Source organism: Anopheles merus, chromosome 3R (genome assembly GCF_017562075.2).
Source record: "Anopheles merus strain MAF chromosome 3R, AmerM5.1, whole genome shotgun sequence".
NCBI lineage: Eukaryota > Metazoa > Arthropoda > Insecta > Diptera > Culicidae > Anopheles > Anopheles merus.
In genome coordinates, this window is record NC_054084.1 from 30817655 (window position 1) to 30836356 (window position 18702).

General features: G+C 45.9%; 2 protein-coding genes across 11 annotated transcripts; both read left to right on the top strand.

The window, feature by feature from the left end:
- The first annotated feature begins 16 nt into the window (after positions 1-16).
- Positions 17-10538, top strand: LOC121598032 (alpha-tocopherol transfer protein-like). Of its 10 annotated transcripts, none has more exons than XM_041924494.1 (3): positions 17-76; positions 9214-9433; positions 9509-10538. In XM_041924494.1, the coding sequence occupies exons 1-3, from the start codon at positions 32-34 to the stop codon at positions 10249-10251; spliced, it is 1008 nt and encodes a 335-aa protein (XP_041780428.1). In that variant the 5' UTR covers positions 17-31; the 3' UTR covers positions 10252-10538. The 10 variants fall into 10 exon arrangements, with proteins under 10 accessions (XP_041780428.1, XP_041780437.1, XP_041780432.1 ...); XM_041924503.1 differs by lacking the exon at positions 17-76 and adding an exon at positions 1166-1274; XM_041924498.1 differs by lacking the exon at positions 17-76 and adding an exon at positions 1184-1633.
- A 762-nt stretch (positions 10539-11300) lies between these two features.
- Positions 11301-18515, top strand: LOC121597513 (alpha-tocopherol transfer protein-like). Its single transcript, XM_041923326.1, has 4 exons — positions 11301-11448; positions 14575-14751; positions 17459-17574; positions 17654-18515. The coding sequence occupies exons 2-4, from the start codon at positions 14598-14600 to the stop codon at positions 18383-18385; spliced, it is 1002 nt and encodes a 333-aa protein (XP_041779260.1). The 5' UTR covers positions 11301-11448; positions 14575-14597; the 3' UTR covers positions 18386-18515.
- The last annotated feature ends 187 nt before the right edge of the window (positions 18516-18702 follow it).

The following is an 18702-nucleotide window of genomic DNA, read 5'->3' on the forward strand; positions in this document are numbered from 1 at the left end:
TCGTGGATCCTTGTGAAGCAGTCAGCAATGTATGGCAGCTAATCTTAGCGCGGAGGAAACCTATACACACCACAAGGTAAATAATACTTTTTTTTTACTAAACCGTATCTGTCAACTATATCTTCTTTCGCTCAAGAATTAGCAAACACGCGAGAGCCAACATCGATCTCTCTTGTAGGTTACACAGAACACTGGTTAAGGACACACAGGTCCCAATCACAAAGAACGAAAGAGACCCCCTGGTTTCGTGGGGTTAGCGTCCGTTATGAAGTTAGCCATTCAATTATGTTCGTCATGCACTGGACCGACCCACCCACCTTCTCATGTGCGCCCTGCGATTGAGGGAGCCCGATAATTTGCCCCCACGGTCCGGCGCGATCAATCGATAATGACTACAGCACCGCAACCATCACCGGGCAAGCAAATTGTTCTACCGCTCGACGATCTGCAGCGAAGCAAGGGGCGACCGAGGAGGGTATGCTTATGCTGTCCTGAGCCGAACAAGTTTTATTCGTTTCTCTCCGTTAATAATTACACGTTTTTTAATAATTGTGGCCCTGGACATTAGATTCCTGCGATAAATGGTCGCTGAATTTGGTTGGTAGGATGGAAGACCGTCGTTGGTGTGTTGGACGTATCACACCTTTAGAAGCTGTCGTAGGCAAAGAACTCACAGCACAGTGATATGTTTAATAGCTTAAAGCGAATGGTGATGGAGCGTTTAAAGGAAGAATCGTTTTTTTTTGTGTTACTCCCTTACCATTCTTGCGATCTTTGCAGTTGCTTATGTGTTTGCCTATCATCTCCTCTGCATGAAGGTGTACACTCTCCTTCTACTCTCAAGCTGTGTACATACGGTTGGGTCCGCAAAAAGTCGCATGAACATCTCGCACTGTTCTCTTTTTTTTGTTATTGCTCCATGTTGCAACATGTTCTCCCGCAAATGGAAGAACTGGAATGGCAGCAGTAAACAAAACAACATCAGCACCCCGATGGCGGCATTCAACGGCGCGAAGGGTTAAACGCCTCTTCCCGTCGCCGTCGTCGTCGGAGCTGTGTTGTGATGGGGTATCTCATCCGGGGGAACACGCCGCGGGGAGGAGATATTAGCGGGCAAGTCCGGCGGATGTGAGCACTCGCCGCGCGCACACGTAATAATCAACCCCGAGAGGCGCAACAAACCGCTCGCGCGAGTGCGTTCAGTTAGCGTTGACGCGTCGAGCCAGAACGTTGGCGTGCCAAGAACAAAACAGGGGGGGAGCAAGTACTCCAAGGTTCGTGCTCGGGAGACACTGCAGTAACATTGGTGTAGAGCATTTGTGTGGAGCGTTCGGGACTTCTGTCTGTGTGTTTGTGTGGGGAGTTCTTTGTTGCATTCCAGGGTGGTTCGCTTTGTTCCGATAGCGTATGCTTCGTCTCGCGTCGACATAGATCGTGACTTTATGCTGCTGGAAGAGCTTCCTGGGTGGCGGTGGTGAGAAAGCAAAGAATCGGCGTGGCTTACATCAGTCATCAACGGACGGTGCATCGGGTGAGACACATAAGCGCGCGCGGAAAAGGACACGGGCTTTTCGAGGCACGATCAGATTACCCAGCAGCAATTCTTGCGTATAAGGCAGCGGACATTTGAGAGGTATGGTGATATTTACCCAAGAAGCCGTATCATGTTCCACTACCGTTTGTGAGCAAATGTAATCGTAGGTCATTACGACGCAGGAACTAACTGTGGCAAGAAGTGTAGGCAAAAACATTACTGATAAGGATTATCACTAGAAGAGTGACCTCCAGTGTGCACGAGTGCTTTGAGCCTTGTACTGATTTCGTATGTGCGTCTTGCTGAACGGCCTCCCCCCTAGAGGGTGTCCAGGTGGATTAGTTCTGTGCACAATCGATCAAGTGCCCCGAAGTTGTTTACTACCTTGGCTAACCGCAACAATTATCGGTAGACAAATGGCCGATAATGGAACCCAAGTCAGCATGCGACAGTGACGTGGTTGTGGGATTGGAATTTGAAGTAATTGTAAAAAGGAGGAGAAACTTGGAAAACATTCCGATTTGTGGAGAGGTACTGGAGATGGTACTGTGTGTGTGTGTGTGTGTGTGTGTGTGTGTGTGTGTGTGTGTGTGTGTGTGTGTGTGTGTGTGTGTGTGTGTGTGTGTGTGTGTGTGTGTGTGTGTATGAGATAACATCAATTACGACACTTTTCTCGCAGCTTCCCTTGATGGGCTGCTGCCACTAATAGAGTTGCCTTTTGCGAACAGTTCGCCGTCTGGTGACGTCCGTGCAGTCCTTGAGATTGAATATTTATAGTTCCACATAGAATTGCTTGCAATGTTTTCCAGTTCCTTCCCCCCCCCCCTTCCCAATACAGTACATCTGTACTGTTCGGTTGAACTTGGAACGTGAAGCATGGTGGTAGCGCCGGCACCCGGAGCCTGGTAGGCTACCTTCAGGTGACATCGATCGTGAAAGTGAAGGTTCCAACCGGTGGCGCTCCAATGTAACAGTTTTGTAAATGTGGAATTGTTCGAGAAGTAATTCGCCTATCGGAGTTCCTCGGAGGCTCGATTGTTGCTGCTCGATGCGCTGTGGAGGATGATCTTCCACTTCCTTGATCGGTTTTGTTTGCGTGCCGTATGAAAAGGGTCGTCTTGTGAAAAGGGCCAGCAATAAAATGATGTGTTAATTGGTAGCCCTTTTTTTATGGTGGAGTGAATGAACTTCTTTGCAATACACCGAGTTGGTTGAATGCTAGATTTCTTGGCAAATATCACATATCTGTGATCGTATAGCATGTCCCTCTTCAAAACAAGCTACTTCAAGCAACAGTCTCACAGTGACGAGTATCATACTTTTTCTTCAATTTAATATTCTCGATGCGTACCTTTCGGTAGACACATGTTTAGCGCATGCAAAGTTGTGCTGTTTTGTTTTGTGCGTGGTTTACACTTAAGATTTGCGCAAAAAACAACAACATTTAGCTCAAGAGCAAATGGGGCAACAAAAACCAGCTTATAGCAAGCCGTGTGAAAACCTGGATAACAACGACTTGGCGTATCACACACTATTTGCGCAAGTCACCACGCTTGAAGAGGAGCGCGTGTGAGTGAACGACAGCGGAAAGGAGTGGAAAAAGAGGGCAAACAAAATTCCTACAAATGATTGAAGCATCCTTCAAACTTCCTGGAATGAGTTGTGGAGATTTTTATTTTAATGATGCATAACACAAGTACCATTATTCATATATCAATTTTACGATGTTTACTAATTTTACGGCGTACTTATAGTGTGATTAGTTTTTGCTCTACCCCTTGTCGCAAGGTTCTCCACTTAGTGTGGTGGAGTACGTCCATTTAAATCTCGTCACTGTGTGGAATAAAGCGCCGTTAGTGGTTAAACAAACGTGCCAAACGTGCGACCACTTCAGAGGCTTCACAGTCGGCCGGCTGCAAGTTTGATGAGGGAGGTGACCCAATTTAGTGGAGCTTCATCGTGCTCTGCAGCGTGGCACACTCAAAATGTCAATAACTAACAGCTGCTTTACCGTTGGAGGTTCAAAAACATTGTCCTATACCGCACCTTTCAATCAAAAGCTTGGTTTATTGGCACGTTTATCGACAGCCCCGAGTGGTGAAGATTGCAAGCCTGGATAAGGGCGGCAGGCCGCCCGTTAGGAGCATTTAAGTAATCGATTCTCAGTGTAGAAGGCACGCGTCTCACGTCGTTTGAAAAAATGAGCTCGACTTAATGGGCGGTTAGTCGGACATTAGCAAGAACAGCACAGCTCGTTTCATTCTATATCCCTTCTAATGGATTCATTCAACTCAGAAAAACTACTGCTAGGGTTCTTAGGGTGGAGTGAGGTCTCTGGTGTACGGTGGAGATCGCCAAACCGATCAGTTTCTCCCCCGAGCCGCACTTCAAGCGGGCTGATTGGGCCAAAGCTATTAACCTCTGCATAAAACAGGGGGTTGGGTTATATTTTCCTCCACATTGTCTGAAGCAAGCAATAGAAGCAATTGTTGATGTATACGGTGGGTCATTTGGTGCTAGAATACAAAACAATGCAGCACTTCTCCCGTTTAAGATTGACAACTTTGAAGCATCGCTCGAGGTCTCGAGACAACTTCGCAAGCTGAAATTGGCGACGCAACGTGATCGTAGCGTTAAGTGTGGCCCACGATGGGAACGAATGGGGATGACTGTTCGTTACTCCCACGCGACTAACTCCATTAGTCGTTGTTCTACAGGCACGCACAAGGGAGCAATTGTGACACTGGTTCCGGGGGGAGTAAAGTTCAACCAGTTCAGCTCAAGGTTCTTTTTGAGTGTTTATTTTTTGTGAGCGATCGCGTGCTCAATATTCTGTCATCTGGCGGACAGAACAGTTCATTTCGCTTGTTGTTTGTACCACCTGTACCACCGTAGGTTATCTTATCCACTGTTTAATCAACAAAAAGGGAAGTAATTGTAGTTGGTGCGGTGAATGGTATCTGTCCCATTGTTTGACGCGGCCGGACCCCATTCCCCGATTCGATGGGAACGGAGACCTCACAGTCGTCGAAGTTTAAGGTCAGTGGTAACGCTCGTCCCCAACTCGTGCTGTTTCCTTTGTTAAAGTACCTCTTCAAGATGACTCACATACATTGGCGTGTGTTCAACATGCAGTTCAACGTTCTGTGTGTTTAGCTGGTCGTTTTGCTCCATTTCGATCTGTTTTGTAAATGATCCAGAATATACTACAGCGACGATCGACGATCGTACGTGCCTGTTGTGTGGTGTACGTTACAGAGTCATTCCTGATCTCACGTTCCACTTCCTTTCTTTGTTTTGACTCTCTGAGTGGGGGTTTGTAGCTCACATTGGACCACAAAAAAAAAAAAACAGGAAACTGTAATCACTTACACTCTGAAGGACTTGTTGGAGGACTGCTGCGGTGGCGTTCCATTCTCCCATTTTATTTTGCATTCTTTCCCTTCAAGCAAAAGCTACCGAGAGAGTCAGTCAATGACTCAGCCCTAGAAGGTCGGTGGAGAATCCGTTGTAAAGCGCGCACATTGCCATACCTTTCATACACCAAAGCGACCTTGGAATTGAAGCCCGCACGCCGCCGTACACCGGTCGGGATGGGTTTGTAAAGGTGAACGCCTCCAACACTGCTGCTGCCCCGATACATGACACCTGGATCACGAGCAAAAAGGGCTACCTTTTTGGCCGGTAAGCTCTCGTGCAAAACCCGTTTTGAAAGCGAGCGGTGCTACGAAGCTTCGTTATCGCTCTTGAGAAGAGAGCTAGTGTGTGTGTGGGAATGTAGGAAATTGGCTGAAACGAGTCCAGGTGTGCCGGGAGAATTGGTTCATCTGGTGTAAGCCAGTTCAGGATTGGATATTCGCCTTCGTACACACGCTTGAGTTCGCCGAGAGTTCGCAGTGGACTCACGGAACTAGAGTCATCTAGAAGTTTTGTGAACGCGTGCTATATTTTTGGTGGATTTTGTGCGGAAAAGTGTGAAAAAAGGAAGCATGAATGTCGCTACCCTAAAGCCAGCTCCCATTGGGAGTTGGAAGGCAGGCTCCTGTGCGAAGAATTCCGATGTCGTAAGGTTCCACGTGTTACATATTATGCGCAAACCACAATTACAGCTAGAATATCTCGTGCTCCCTTACTTCTCTCTTCCAGTTAGATAATATGGAACGGGAAACGGGAGGTCTATCAACAATCTCCTCCCCAACAGCGTGTAATGGTTGATCGAATTATCGATAGTGGTGCGTGCCTGGTTAGCAGCATGTAATGAACCCCCGCTGGCACCATTTGAGCGTGAGGGAAGCTAATTTCCTCCGACCCTGTTGAACCTGGCCAGGACAAGTTACACGGACACGCGACCATCGCGCTGCGATAATCAAGTTCGTGGTGACGTTGGTCGCACGATCTGCTAGATCTACGAAATTGACGCTTTCCGGATTGATTAGGAATAATGATGCATCGCCCAAATGCTCAAAGGGTTGTTGCTGTGTTGCAGTTTAGTGAATTCCACGTCCCTCTTACGCGGCATCACGCGAAAGTGCATGCAACAAATTCAATTCAAATCGTGCGTCATTTTGCGCTTATTAGCTGTTAACGTAGAAGAACACTTCACAGAGAACTCTTGCTGGACGGGAATTAGAAAGATTATAAGCTTCTGTTCTAGCCTTGAACAAGCAGAGTAGTAGTTTGTTATTCGTTATCAGCTGTGTGAGCCCTTTCCGTTACGCATGCATCGCCTGCATCTGCCGTTATTTAATGCAGGCATACACTCACACAGTTGCAATTTTACCGTTTGCATCTCACTGCATTGCAAGTTGGCCCAGATTGGGAGCAGGTTTTCATAGTTGTTGTAGGTGCCACACGATCGAGTGCGCACAGCGGAGAAAGATCGTGTGTCTTTAGGGGTGATAATTGCAGTGGTTGTTGTTGTTGGTGACTGATCGTATGGCTTGGCAATAATAATGGGCGGGAGACCCCTGTCTCGGCGAGTGGGTGGGTGACATCGATTGGCTGAGCCGAGGGTAATGAGATGCTCTGCATGCAAACGGCATACGGCACACACGTGAGCTGGACCAGGCCTGTAAGGTCAGTAGCCGACCATGTGGGGTCTGTTCGTTAAATCATTTTCGTATTCTATTGGATTATCGAGCCTCCCAAAAATTAGGTCAAACCGGTGTCTCTGTAGGAGGGGGGGGGGACTTTATGAGCCATCCAACCCGTGCAGAGTTACTGCAGTTCAACATCCTTAGCGCCACGGGGGGAAGCTGCGTGAAGCTAAAAATACTCCACTGATTGATAGCATGTCGCCAAACAGGACCACCTTGATCAAACTGATGGTTGTGCCGTACACTGCTGTACAAGTTCAAGCACCATGCCATGTTTTTGTTGCGGTGTTTGTGGGGAGTTGCATCCACATCGGAACACAGCTAGCAGTTGAAAGCCATGCGAGATGCATTGAGACGCCCTGTAAACCAGTTTCACGATCGAGAGCACGCTCTAGCACGCTCTGGTCAGAGGTCGATCGAGGGGGCCGGTAGGGGATTAGTCACAAATCATAGTCTCATTAGGGTAATCATTACGAGGAGGAAGGGAATGGTGGTTGGGATGCCGGCTGACCGGATCGAGTGGAACAAATTTACGGTTTTATTGCGCGATAAATACTGTGATATGCGGGTCATCGACGGGTGTCATCTTCGTACGCAGAAGTCATCAGCATCCAACGACTCCCTAAGTGGGTGTGGAATTTTTGGTCGATAAGAGAGGTTGCGTTTTGTTTCGATTTACATCGTTTACAGCATTTCAGCTGTTTAGACATAACGCTGTTTGATAACGTTTAACGCTTGGGCATTCTTAAGTAAGCCTTCGCAACTTTGATTGTTCCAGTGGCATTGAGCATAGCACGTAGTTGATCGAAACGTGGTCGAAAATCACGTACAGCTGCACGTAAACAATTGAAAGCACGTTTTGCGTGAGCTGAATACTCAGGTTGTCTGTCAATTGGTAGGTAAATTAAGTGTATTTCATAAGCTAAATGTAGCGTACAACTAAAGTCAAAATTTTGCAAGATGTTTCACAAACATTTAAGTGTATGAAACTTCCCTAGAAAACTGGCATTCTTCAATTTTGGATTGGAGTTCAAAGTGCTAGAATCAAAAGAGCAGAAATATTATACATTTGAATCAATTTTCTCAAAACGGTGCTGGGTCTAATAGAACAAGAACTCTCCTTCAAAAAGGCAGTTAAGAATATGCAACCTAATGCGTTTAAACAATTGTGGATATTGAGTGCCTCAACTCCTTCCCAACAACTCCATCGGCGTCCAAGTATGGCATCCACCCCGACACTGAACATCATCGGTTCCGCCATTGGAACAGGTCATTGGATTAGTGTGGTGCTGGTGATGATTTGCATGAACAAAACAAGCACGGCGGAATATTGTTGTTGACAACAAAACTAGGCAGTAGTACCCTATCATAATACCAACGCCATTTCTGTCCACTTCCCCACTTCAATTTGTTTGTTATTGAACCCGCAGTGTAATCTGAAGCCGCGGTGTGCGTAGTAGCGTACAGTAGACGGCGAACGTCCATCTCATCATCGATGCTGCGTAAAATCTAGCCCCCAAAAACAACAACAAAAATCCCCCCCCCCCCCCCCGGCGAAAGACTTCGGAAAGTTTTGAATGGAAATATTTCGAGATTTGATTGATAACTTCGCGCGCCTAACGTGCCCTTGCAATCGCAGCGGTGTAACTTCACAGTGCTGCATACGGTCGCCCTCGGACGCGGTGTAACTTCCAGTCGACCATTACCGGAAAGTCACCGTACCCGGGGGTACACCTTTTCCGGCGACACTGCCGATTATTATATTTGTAGATGTCCGCAGACCTTCGCCGACTGCCTAAGAGACTACCTCAATGCGTGAGGTGAGCTTCTCCATAGAGCATGTCGAGCCCTTACAGAGGGAGGGGGAAGGTTCATCGATATATGCGATCGGTTCAGTGAACGGACAGTGGGTGTGCTACCGGTTGCAACCGCTGGGTGGGTTCTTGATGGAAAAAGCCCTACCAACGTGCATAGACGACGTCAGGCGTGCATGCGTGTGTGTATGCGTGCGACCAATTTGTCATTGACCGCGAAAGCCGAATGGTCAACGTGTTGTTGCTGGCAAACGCACACCGGGCAAACGGGTAATATACGGGTGAGGGAAAGAAAATGGGTGCGATCGATCTGGCGTTGTTCGGAAGTCGGATGGGGCCGAACCCTCGGATCAGTCGCTTGCCGTCGGACGGTGTGAACGCAACGCGGTGCATTTCTTGGACGCTTCGAGCGCAGCAACATAGGCACACGGGAGACAGCATAAACTGCATCAACATGGTAGTGGCAAACGTTATTCAAATTACTTGGTGCTTGGGATCGGTTCAAGTGTAGATGGATTGCAGAAAAAATAATCTTGTCTGTGGTGCACGAAGCAAGAAATATGATGAAGGTTAACCGCGACGGAGAAATCAAGCGCGAATTAATATCGGTTTTAATGCCTATTAATTAGTGTACCTGCAATGGCTTTCTGTTTCGTGTGTCGTTTCGGTTCAGCAGATAGTTAAACGGCTTTATTGTGAAAAAACCCTACTCTTGATCTTTGTAAAATCGATACTAAAATGTGCTATTTTTGTTTGTGTTTAATTGTAGGTGAAAAAGCAAATCCTAATACCGCCCCGAAAGTACAGAGCGTGTCGTTTGTGGCAGGGTCCCCAGATTGTGCGCAGAATGCCGGAACCGGAGGGAGTGATCCATCAGCTGTACATGGAGCGGCAGCTCCCACCCAAGGTGGCCGAAGTCGCTCGTACGCAGGGCGAAGATCCGGACCGAACGAGCCTAATGATCGAGGAGCTGCGTGATATGATTTATGGTACGAATGTGTGGAAAAGTACCGACTCAGCTCGTGCCAGTGACACTGACGATTGCTTTTCAATTACCTTTGTAGAAAAGGGCGAATGCATTCCGCACCGCATCGACGACGACTATCTGATAAAGTTTCTGCGCGCTCGGTTCTGGAATGTTCATCATGCGTACAACCTGATGGTGCGCTACTACGCGTTCCGGGAAAGCAATCCCGAGTTCTACGAGAACGTCAATCCGATGGCGCTGCGTTCGTTGGGTGATGACGACATTATCTCGATCTCGCCCTACCGCGATCAGGAGGGTCGGCGGGTGATTTGCTTCAAGTTTGGCAAGTGGCGCCCGTCCAAGATACCGATTGTGGATCTGTTCCGGGCGACGATGCTGCTGCTGGAGGTCGGTTCGCTCGAACCACAGTCGCAGGTGCTGGGCGGAATTGGGATTATGGATCTGGAGGGACTTACGCTGAACCATGCGTGGAATCTGACGCCCGCCGTTGCCCAGAAGATGCTGGCCCTGCTGGCCACTAGTATGCCGCTGCGGACGAGCCAGATACACATCGTCAACCAGGGCTGGGTGTTTGATACGGCGTTTCAAATCTTTAAACCCCTGCTGACGGACAAGATGCGGCAGCGGCTGTTCTTCCACGGTACGGATCGGGCCTCGCTGCACAAGTACATTGATCCGGAGGCGCTGCCCGAGCGGTACGGTGGAACGAAGCCGGAGTATCCGTACACGTACTGGCTGGAGCATTTGAGCCGGGACGAAAAGGTGGTGGATGAGCTGCAGCAGCTCGGGTACGTGTCGGAACCACTGCTGGAGGATTGAACGGAGTGTGTGTGTGTGTGTGTGGGCACATTCGAAGGAGACTGTTTGGGAGGGTTTTTGTGTAGCGATGAAAAGCGCCAACCGTACAGGGTCTTAGATTTATAAGCTGAGGATAGCCGTTGCACGATAAAAGGCGGGAAGTAGATAGTGTGATACATATATTTTCAAAAAGAAAACAAAAAAAATAATTAGTTCAATATTCGCCATACTTTTTAGATGTAGGACATATACATGACATTGAATCAATAAATAAAAAAAGAAGAACTTTGTTAGTTTCTAAAAATGTACCCGTAAATAATGTTCAACCGTTATTCACGACCCAATTGCAACTAAAAATTCAAATTGAAACATTTCAAACGTGTTTGAAACGTTTCATGATATTCGATGAAACATTTCATGCGGTGTTCGTGGAAACATTTCACAGCTTGAAACATTTTACAGTGCTGCACATAAATGTAGGAACATTCCATCGAACGAATTTTTCGGACGAAGTGTTTTGAATGCATAATTAAGTTTCAATAAATAATACTCGAAACAATTTAATAATGAAATAACACACTTCAAATGTATTTGACTCCTTTCCTTCACTTTCTTACGATTTTCAAAACACTTGTTTCTCCAACTCGCGAATTAATCTCAACGTGCTCCTATTAAAATGTGCTGATTTGTTGAGTCACGAGCCACAGTCGAAACAAAAGCCACACCGCCACTGTCCCCCTGCTGTCTGCCAATGTTCGTTGAACTCATCAACGGTAGAAATTGAAGCTAAAAAGTGCCATCTCGGTCAAAAACAGCAACAATCCAGTGACCGAAAAACACAGCGTTCCCAGAAGTTAGAAGCTTCAAATTGAGTAACAAAGTGCAATGAAAAGCATTTCCTTTCCAAGCGCCCTACACTTGCCGAAAACACCAAAATCGATCAACCCAAGAGAAGAAAAAAAAAACCCGATCACAAAAGTGTGCTGCTGCTGGTGCAAGCGTCAGCAAGCGATCGGGTTGCGAGCGGGTGAGCGCGCGCGCGCGCGCGCGATCGCTTCCCGCGTTGTGGAATAAAACCTTCCGGACGCGTGGCGGCAGCTCACATTCGAAACGCGTCCGTCCACGAGTGCGGTAAAGTGCCGACGGTATCAAAGTGTTGTTTTTTGTTCGGTGCGTGTGTGTGTGTGTGTTTGCTTACAACAAAACTCCTAGAGACCGGTAAGTGTGCGTGTGTGTTTGTGTATGTGTGTGCTTTGATTTTAGGGTTTGCATCGAATTCGATTTTCTCGAAAGGGTTCATCGCTATCGGTTGCATTGAAGTCTCTCGGCTCGCCTTTGCCTGCTGCAGCGGTGGCTTATCGGATTCGAATACTGTTTTGTGTGTGTGTGTGTTGGCCTTGGAAATATTCAGTGGTTTCAGTGTTTACCGTTTACAGGCGGGTCGGACTGGAAAGTCGATGGATGTGTGTCAATCGAAAGTTGCTAAACTTCCAGCAAAAGCAACAAACAAACGAAATCCACCGTAAAAGGGATATCCCGTAAAAAGTGATCCTGTGTGCTGCTGGTTGAAGTGCATATTTGGTGCCGGTTTCAAACACAAAAGTGCCGTTGCTGTTTTTGGGCGGAGGCTTGTTGGTGGTAATCCATTGTAAAGGGAGTCCCAAGTGAAGCGGTCGGGCACATCCGTTAATGAGTAGAAAATTATGCAACGAGGATAGACTTTTACAAAGCGTTTAGGTCACGACTGTGCTGGAGTGTGCACGGTTATGTAGCGGTGGGGTAAAGCGAGTGCTTGTGTTAATGTATGCTGTAAACCTTGTGACCTTTATTCGCTAATGAATAGTTCCGTATTTCAAAGCAGTGGTGAAGACATAAAGACATGCGTTTGTGTATGTATGTATGCACGTATATATGTTTCACAAGAAGATGATTTGCAAAACCGGACTCAAATAACAACCGATCATGTCTCGTGGATTTAAAGATCGTGTTTCATTTGTAGAGGTGTATGAGAACGCTGAAACATGTCGCTTGAAACTGTGTCGCACTTGAAGGTTGAAACCTCGTCAGAAGCATAGATCGACACGAGTGTAACACAAACGCATTCCTTTATTTTGCCCAATTAAATTACCCTTCAAGTGGTGTCTTCTTTTTATGGTCCTTTTTTCTCAACCATCACAAACTCCCTCCAAACTAGCAGCTCTGTATGCTTAGTAAAAAAAGCCACGAATTAATGCTTTCCAAGCAGGACATGGACGTGAACGTGGCTCACTACTCACCATTCGACCACAGTCGGCGACAATTTTATGTGCAAAGTGCCTAGAGATTGTAAATCAAATTATGTGCACCCAGTGCCGGGCGAACCCATTCCCAACCCAACCCGCTTCTGCCTGCTGACCTTGCAGTAAGCCCGCTCCATTGCTATGCAGTGTTAGTACAACTTTCGCTGTCGTTTCAATTTTCTACCCATTTGGGAGATTTGCGCATTCGGCGAGTGGAGCGCTCCACTCCACCAAGGGGGTGGAGCGGGAATAAATATTACTAATTCACGAAAGCTCTCCCATAAGCTTGCTCTCCGTGTGACGCTTTGTTGGTAGGGCAAGGTTGTACCAGACAGCTAGACAGCTCGTGCGTAAAGCATACCAAAAATCAGATTGTATTGTGTCGGGGCAAATGTCGTTTGTCTACGCTAAATATGAACAAAAAATTAGAAGACTGGCATACCATAAATGCAGCCTAGTCGCAACGTATTATTAAGTGGCTTTTAGACTATTTTATTGCACCGTTGGTTCGATTCGTGTAGAAAAGGTGCAGCAGCAGCACAAGATGCCAATGAAAGAAAAGAACTTAGTGTTGTTCCCCCCACCCGGTGAGGGTGTAAATTGAATGTTTTGCAATTCGTTTTCACACAAGCGCGGCAGCACATTGAACTTTACAACACCGTTCAACTGTTGTACCGAACAGAACAGAATGAACAGGCGTTTATTTAGAGACACTTTCGGGGTGTGATGTTTTATTAGCACTGCAACGTGAAAAGTATAACCCCTTATAAATCGTGCTACAATGTGTACGATTATTCGGTCGGCTTGATTGTGCATACAGACATGTAAATGGAAGTGAGAGATGTTGTAAAGAACAAAGTTTATGGGAAAGACAGTGGTAAAGGGTTGTATTGATAGAAACGCATCCTAATAGCAAGTCAAATGTGTTGAGTGAATAGTATAATTAGTTGAAATACAGGAGGTTTTCCATGATTATCATAGTTGTGGGAGATTTTCTTAACTCTTTGTTACCTGAAAATAAGCTTTATGCGATGGGAATTGGACTGTACAGCACCCTTTTTGGACAAATATAATAAGAATTACCAATCAGCCAGTTCAAAAAGGGTGCTATAGAGTCAAACCTCCATAATTTAAGGTTGACTTTAAGAGTCAGGAGTCAAGAAAGTGTCCCACAACTTTGAGAAGCCCTGAAAACCCCTGTACAAAGACGCATTAGATTCGTTTCTCATTCTGTGGGTTCGTCGCTTAGTTCAAGTTTTTAGAACAAAATTAAACGTTTGCCTATAAAAGAAGTCGCTTTGATTGATTATTTTGAGATCTTCCTATATTAATGTAACAATATACCACTTGAATGACCTAAATATGAGATTTTTTTCATTCCTAAAGCTATGCTTGAACACAGAAAGCGAAAGGAGTTTTTTGGCCTTTGCTTTCCCGTTGTATAATGCCTCGCCAGTCGTTAATGAATGCTTGTTTTCTTCTTAGCATTTCAATTTTAACATTGATCTAATTTCAACCGTTCCACCGAACTAAAGCTCCCTTTCCCCTCCCAAAAAAAAAACCTCATCAATCTCCGGCAGCATTACCAAAAAAAAAGCGAACAACAACCTTCTTCCCATTGTCGAGAGCGGGGTTTCTTTCGGGGGGTTTATTTTACGTCAATTCGTCGCAGCGTCGATCACCCAGCACACCAAACAGTACGGGCCAGCCAGAACAACAAACAAACCTGCTACGCACCTTGTTAACCGAGCACCACGCTTCCGTTCCGGGCGCTCCAAACGCTTGTTTTTGTAATTAACCTTCACATCAACCGGCTTATCACCTTCGGCTAGTTATATATATATTAATGCGGTACCAGTTCAATCGCCGTCCCAAGAATGATCGTTTTGTTGTCCATTCTGGCACGCAAGCGCCACGTGTGTTGAATTTTGTAAGATTAGCGTACCCCGTACCATGACGCTATCAGTATCGAAAACATCGTAATGCGATCGTGTTTGGAATGTTGAATCATTACAATAACAACAACAAAAATAACCCTCCTACTTCCGCTTCGATTTGTTTACAGAGCTCACCAGTGTGCTCGCCGTCATGCCGGAAATAAAGGCGGTAGCGAAAAGTGCGCCAAACGCACGCAAGGACCAGACGGAAGATGTCACCAGGGCCGGTGACGCCCCAGTGACCCTTTTCGCCGATCAGCCCGAACGCGTGAGGAAGATCAACGAACTGCGCAAGCTGATACAAAGTAAGTGGCTGCTGGTAGGTAGACGCTTCGGCTGGTGCGGTGACATTGAAGGTTGAGGCGATCGTGCGTGTGTGTGTGTGTGTGTGTTAGAAAAGAAGGGCAAGACACGAAAAAGCTCTTGAGGAGTTTTGAGGGAGAGACCGTTCGGCCGTTCGATGCGTGCGTGGTTTTATTCATTAGTGGCCAGCAAGATCGCGATCAAACACCTCTGCAGATGGGCGACCCATCAAGGGGTCGAAGCGCGCAGAGAGTGGAATCAGACACTGAAACCGCCATCCATCTACAAACACACACACACACCCAAACTAACGCATCAGCATATTTATCAACGCCGCTGCATATTTAAAGTCGAACAGAAATGGAGCTGCCAGCTGAAAGGCGGAACGATCGCGGCATGAGAAACTTTGGGCCGAGGGCATGCGGAGATTGATCATTGGACTGGTCGATTGAAAATTTTCCATTCTTTTACACTCTTTGAGTGACTTTTAAGTAGGTTTGCGTAAGTTTCAGAGTAATCTTAAGAAGCATTTGTTTGTAAAAAGATGTAGAGTTTCCAAGGATTTTGGAGTGTTTTGCAGACATATTTGAATTTGTCACTCGATTTGTTGACAATTTTTAAAACACTTTTGAATGTCACAATCAGTGTTTGAAAAAAAAACTATAAATCAAATTTTGAGTAATACAATAAATCTTTAAAGGATTCAAATATGTTTATTCAATTGTATTTTTATCGTAAAAAAAAGATAGCATAGTAAAAAAAATAATTCAATTAATTGATAAACTGTTATAAAACAATGGCAACCCCTGTAAATGGTGTTGCAAGCAGCATCGCAGCAAAGATCATCAAACAATACAATTGCACGGAAGCACGGACACGCTCGTCACAATTATGCTGCACTGAATGCACTTTTGATTGCACCTGCAATAGAGAAAAAGCTTGCAGCGACTACCCTTTTGTTTCGCCGGTTGGCAAGACACGAAAGCGAAAGTGCACGCTGCAATTAAGCTGCATCGAATGCATTTCTCTGCCAGTGAAAGCTGTATGTACGTTTTTATTGCCATTTTTTTGTGTGGCTGTGTGTCTAAGATTGTTTGGAGCCAGACATTGTCAACGGACCAAACACCTAATGATGTAAGATCGCTGAAAATGAATGGGTTCGAATGTGAGGAAGTTAATTCACACACCAATCTTTTTTTTTTTTATTGCAATAAACAACAGGCTTTCGCAAAACGAGCTGCCTATTACCATCGTCCCATTAAATGATGGCCACCGGACGCCATTCAATCGCCCAGTTAGCACCAACATTGATCATCTGCCAATCGGTTGCAAACTATTAGTTAATAAGTCAATCGTAAGCACGAGCACGGCATGTGAGGCCTCTCTCAATAAGGCCCCAATGTGCCGTTCCGTCCCGTTTTGGCTGCAATACCGATTAAACTGCAGACGAAGAAAAGCAAGAAAAAAACCCCACTCCCACTGCGACCTTCTTGCGTGCCATGGAAGCATGGCAGGTATGCTTCGTTTGCTGCCGTTCGTTCGCTCGTCCGCGGTCACTGTCATGGACGCACTCAGTCGATCGTTCACGAGTGGTGGTTTATTTATGTGCGCGGGAGAGCGTCGTTCACAAGTGGATATACAAATGGGGGTACCAGGGCCCACTTGACATCAACGAGGAACTGTAGCTTGAGCTTTGATTAGTCAGATAGGGTGTAAATGAGCGAGAATGCATCCGAGCACATACACTTAGCTTCAGCTAATGATTTCGCTATCGTGAATTTGTAATGCGATGACATTGAAAAACGGGTTTGGTTGGTTGCTTTTACTTTCCACCGGTTTAAGCGCTAGATAGAACTTATTTCCATAAATTCCTTCCATGCTGTTCTATGCTTTGTGTTTTGCAGCGTTTCATTTTCTCTTTTTAAAAGATGTTTGTCTAGAACTTACATAACTTACATACTTACATAACAAATGTGTATTTTAGAATTTTATTACATTCAATTATAACAGTGAATAAACATTATAATAAACATAATAATCCATATGAAATGGACGAAACACGTGTAAAATGTTTTCAGTTCCATAAGCTTCGAGACAAAATGCTCTAAAAAGTAATAAATTATAAAAAAAATTCCAATTTTTTTATTACTTTTGTCAGGTAAAATATTACTTTAAAATTTACTTAAATGAGTATAAATGACAACAGTGATGAAAGCTTAACTGTCTAGCCCTACAAAATAAACTAATATAAGAATAATCAACCTGAAGCAAGGGCTGTTCGATTATTATTTATTTTATTCACATAATTACGATACCATAAAGCTCACAACCGAGAAAATATTAAGTATTGTTTATCAATACATTGGATTTTTCATTTAGTTTAACGTATAATTTGAAAAAAAAAATGCAATGCCTCCTTCGATTACACTACTAGAAACCGTCAAAAGGTGTTCAAACGAAAGAGAAACTCTCGATACAAATGGCTTCAAATATCTCTCGTGTACGGTGCGCTTAAGCTGCTCCATCGATCACCACACGCTGATCAACGAACCGCACGTACAGCAGAAAACGAACGCACCACAAAACACGCAACTAAGCTTCTTTATCCAACCGGTTTTATCTGCTCTAAAACTGCTCTAGCATCCGCTTATCAGACTCGTTTTAACGTGTTTCTTTTTGCTCTCGTTCGTTCATTTCTTTCCTTCCTAGACTACGATGACTGCGAGCGTAGAAGCGACGAACTGTTTCTCTGCCGATTTCTGTACTGCTGCGACTGGGACGTACAGGAAGCGTTTGGGCGCATCGTGAAACTGATCAAGCTGAAGGTGCGTTACAGTTACAGTTGCTCGGATGTGCCTTATGACTCACTAACGCTCCTCTCTTTCTGTTTAAAAAAAACCCCAGGAAGCGAACCCGGAATGGTTCTTCCACAAACCGATCGCCACCTACAGCGAGCTGCTGAATCGGAACGTAAAGTTCGCGCTGGACCGGCGCGATCGGCGAGGCCGGCGCGTCTTTATCACCCGCCTCGGGGCGATCGACTTCTCCAGCATGGCCGTGACCGATCTGGCCAATCTGGACGACATCTGGTTCGAGCTGATGCTGAACGAGCTCGAGACGCTCGATAGCGGCGTCACGTGCCTGATCGATATGAGCGGCTACTCGCTGAAAAGCTTTCGGTTTCTAACGCCACAAAACATACGCATCGGGTCGGCCAAGACGGATCTGTTGCCGCTCAAGAACATCGAATTTCACGTGGTCAACTCTTCGGTGTTTATGAATGCAGCGATCGCCATCCTGTACCCGATGCTGAGCAAGAAGATTAAGGACCAGGTACGCTTTCACTACTCCAACTGGGCGTCACTGCACGAGTACATACCGGCGGACATACTGCCGGCAGAGTATGGAGGCACCGCGGGGAAAACGTTCGACTTTAAAACCATCCACGGCCAGGTGCTGGATCGTGCGAACGATTTCGATCGATTGCTGACGTACGGTGTACGGGATGGGTCCGCTCCTGCCGCGACTGCTGCTACGGCACCGATTGTCCCCAAGGGCAAGGGAGGTAAAGCGAAGGGAAAGCACAGAGAGGCGGAAAAGAAAAAGTCACTGGCGGGGTGCACCGTCGAGGAGTAAAATCTAAGTGATATACCGTAGCAATTAGTGATAAGATTGTTAGATGTAGAGCCTTTATTCTTTTACAAAAAAAAACAAACAGATAGCAAATAAAGTGCCCATGGGAAAATTGGAAGTGATTTTAATGGAAGCCATGTCTGCGCTTATCAAAAGACACGCTCCGGTAATGAGTGTGCGGATGAGAAATTCCCCTTCATAAAGGCTGTTTTGCACGGTCAAGATAGAGAGCTGATAAAAATGACTTCGTCATATCGAACAAAGATACCATACCTAGACCACGACTTCTCAAGTAGTGCGATGACATGTTGAAGTGGTGC

Coding starts and splice junctions, on each gene's coding strand:
- LOC121598032 (XM_041924491.1), top strand. CDS start 8,740: ATGGGTGCGATCGATCTGGCGTTGTTCGGAAGTCGGATGGGGCCGAAC. Junction 8,902..9,213: donor GCATAAACTGCATCAACATG/GTAGTGGCAAAC, acceptor GTTTAATTGTAG/GTGAAAAAGCAAATCCTAAT. Junction 9,434..9,508: donor GCTGCGTGATATGATTTATG/GTACGAATGTGT, acceptor TTACCTTTGTAG/AAAAGGGCGAATGCATTCCG.
- LOC121597513 (XM_041923326.1), top strand. CDS start 14,598: ATGCCGGAAATAAAGGCGGTAGCGAAAAGTGCGCCAAACGCACGCAAG. Junction 14,752..17,458: donor ACTGCGCAAGCTGATACAAA/GTAAGTGGCTGC, acceptor TTTCCTTCCTAG/ACTACGATGACTGCGAGCGT. Junction 17,575..17,653: donor TGAAACTGATCAAGCTGAAG/GTGCGTTACAGT, acceptor AAAAAACCCCAG/GAAGCGAACCCGGAATGGTT.